The 2,836-nt window shown below is 36.8% G+C and overlaps 1 protein-coding gene across 1 annotated transcript in view; it reads left to right on the forward strand.

The window, feature by feature from the left end:
• Positions 1-2,836, forward strand: part of LOC101627204 — a 171,028-nt gene that overhangs the window by 48,878 nt on the left and 119,314 nt on the right. The window contains exons 6-8 of the mRNA XM_012732343.1: positions 492-587; positions 1,044-1,115; positions 1,619-1,681. Of these exons, the coding sequence (XP_012587797.1) occupies positions 492-587; positions 1,044-1,115; positions 1,619-1,681 (231 nt within the window). The remainder of the gene's footprint in view (positions 1-491; positions 588-1,043; positions 1,116-1,618; positions 1,682-2,836) is intronic.

Consider the following 2,836-nt stretch of genomic DNA (forward strand, 5'->3'; position numbering starts at 1 on the left):
TCTGGATCTCTTACCTTAATCTCTGCTACCCAGTATTCAACTATCCTCTTCCTTATGTAGATTAGCATTTAGTTTTTGCCTTATTTTAAAAAATATTCACTGACTACTTAACATAAAAATAACAGAAACTCAAAAGTCAAACATGGGAGGGGGGAAGCCTGTCTTTAGATATAAGATAAGAGTGAAAGTTATCTGAGAGTATGATATTCTCTTGCTGCTGGGGCTGAAGAAACAGAGGAAGGAAATAGTTATAGTTAGAGATATGCTTGCCATTGGGTTATACAAGCCTTTTCCTCATTTGAGATTTGAAATGTAAGAAATGACATTTGGTGAGAGAAACTCAGGTTGAAGCAAACCAGTGTTTCCGCTGATCCCATTCTGCAGCTGATTTTCGGGATATTGCTGGGGTCACTGGAAAATGCACATCCAAGACATCCAAATTGACAAGCCATCGGGTTGACATCACAAGTTGTATTCATTCTTTTCTCTAGACCATTCTGCTCCATCTTCTTTGTGGAAAATCATTGCAGTGATTCTGGGAGTCATTTGCCTGGCTCTGCTTGCGTCTGTTGGATTCCTAGTTACAAGTAAGTATGAAGTAAAAAAGAAATGTGCATTTTCTGCTCATATTATGAAATCTGTTTATTACACATTTTAAATCCACTCTATGCCTTGATCAAGTATGAAATTCTTGTGCAGAAAATTGATCATGATTTCAAATTGTTGTTCACTTTAAAGTATATCACCACAATTATTTATTCTTGTGTTTACTTTGTTCTATTTAAATATTATTTTACGAATGTGAAAAGCTTATTTAACAATGTGGTAACAGAATTTGCTTCATGTATGATTAATTGCAGCATAAATTTGTCATAATTATATTATAGTTTGATATTTATGTTTATTTTCTATTACATTGAATTCTTTAGGGTGTGTGATATTTTCATGAATCACTTTTGTATTTTCTTTATGGTATAGTGTCAGGCTGTCCAATTATTTTTCATTTGAGTTAAAAAAAAATCATGTTTCTGAATTCCCTTCAGTGAAGCTGAACCCAGTTAATGAAGAAGGACATACAGGAAATTTCTCCTGTAACAAGGAAGAAAATAAAAGAGGTAATTTGGGAAGTGTTTCAGTTCTTAACTTTATTTGCAAGAGAGAGAAGAGAATTCATTTTGACTAGCTATGTTGCTTGATACATACAAGTGTACACATGTCAGTAGATGCGAGTAAATCTTACTTGTAGGGTCAAGTGTTTGTACATCTATTATTAAAAATTAACAAATATATGTATCTGATTGGTTTTCTTACATGACTCATGGACTAGACTTGTCCTACTTGACAAGTAGGAAGGGTTTGTAGATCTGCAGGGGCTTACAGAATTGATATTTAAAAGTTGGAAGAAAGCTAAGAAAAAGTTATTGACAAAAAAAATTTCAGGGAAAGAGTCCTTTCAGTGGGAAAATTTATCCTGGAGATTCATCAAGATAACCTCAATGCTATTGATATTTCAGGAATCATTTTCTAAGTTTCTTATATATTGCAATATCAGACACACAGGATTTCCCATTTTCTATTCTATTTGAGTTTAAGCATGATCTTTCTGAATTCTCTTCAGTGAATCGGAGCTCCTTTAATGAAGAGGGACAACCAGGACATAGTTTGTGCGACCGGGAAGCAAGTAAAGCCGGTCATTCTGGAAGGTTTTAGTAATCAGCTGTTTTCTTGATATTGTGCAGTTTACATGTAAGCAGATGTGAGTGAAACCCATCAGTCACATGAGTACTTGTCAATAGTCATATGGATTCATATAAATTTTTAAAAAACAAAATTAAGATCTATAAAAACCTAGTTGTTTGCTTATATGATTCATATATTGGGCAATGTCCTGTATAGCAAGCAGAAAGAATCAGCACGGGCTTGCGCAAATTTGAAAATGTTAACAAATAGAGGGTGGGCCAATGTGATTGGTAAAATCAAAGAAAGATTATTTCAGCAAAGCCGTCTTCTATTAATAGAGGTTATGTCGTGATGAGATGAACTCAGTAGGGGTCCCTGAGAAGGACTGGTCCAGAATCCCCTTTTGGGAGGGGATAAAGTTATCACTGGTTAGTTCTGATGTCTTGGTGGGATCATGCATGAACTGCTCCAGGGCAGCCTGTTTCTTTCCTATTTTTTTTTCTTTTTTTAGATTCATTTATATACGCACAAAGGCCAGAGTTACAGGGTTGGTAAGCGATTTCACCAGAGACAGAGTGGGGGACAGAACATGGGGAGCAGCGGGGGGTCAGGAGAGGTCTGCCGCGCCATGTGGGTCACCTCTGGGGCTCGGGATTGGACTCATGCTGAAGTGGCTTTGTCTTCTCAGTGCAGTTCTTTAATCCACTGTGCCAACAGGGAGGGCCCTGTTTCTTTTTCTTTTAAACTTTTTTTTTTTTTAACAATTCTGTGTTTAGATTTGGGTTCTGTTTTTTGATACACTTCTAATTTTGTAATTTAAAAAGTTGTCTTCCTTATGAATCTGAAAGACCAAAATGTTTTCATTGTGATGAATAATTAATGAGAGAAAAAATTAACATTAAATTAAAGTGCTTATAAATGTAGTCTAAACAAATGCTCTGTTTGTAGAATTGTGTAATTTTTTTTTAATACTTATTTATTTGTACAAAAACTGTGGTATAGGCCAGAGTTGCAGCTGGGGGCGGGGTCGGTGAGAGGACAGCTGAGCCAGAGTGGGGAGCAGGACAGGCAGATCCACGGAGATACACTGCTGAGAGGGCAGCGGGCCAGACGGAGAGGTCTGCTGTGCCAGGTGGTCAGCACCCTGGCCGGGGAT

Source organism: Condylura cristata, unplaced genomic scaffold (genome assembly GCF_000260355.1).
Source record: "Condylura cristata isolate star-nosed mole 26May11 unplaced genomic scaffold, ConCri1.0 scaffold00034, whole genome shotgun sequence".
NCBI lineage: Eukaryota > Metazoa > Chordata > Mammalia > Eulipotyphla > Talpidae > Condylura > Condylura cristata.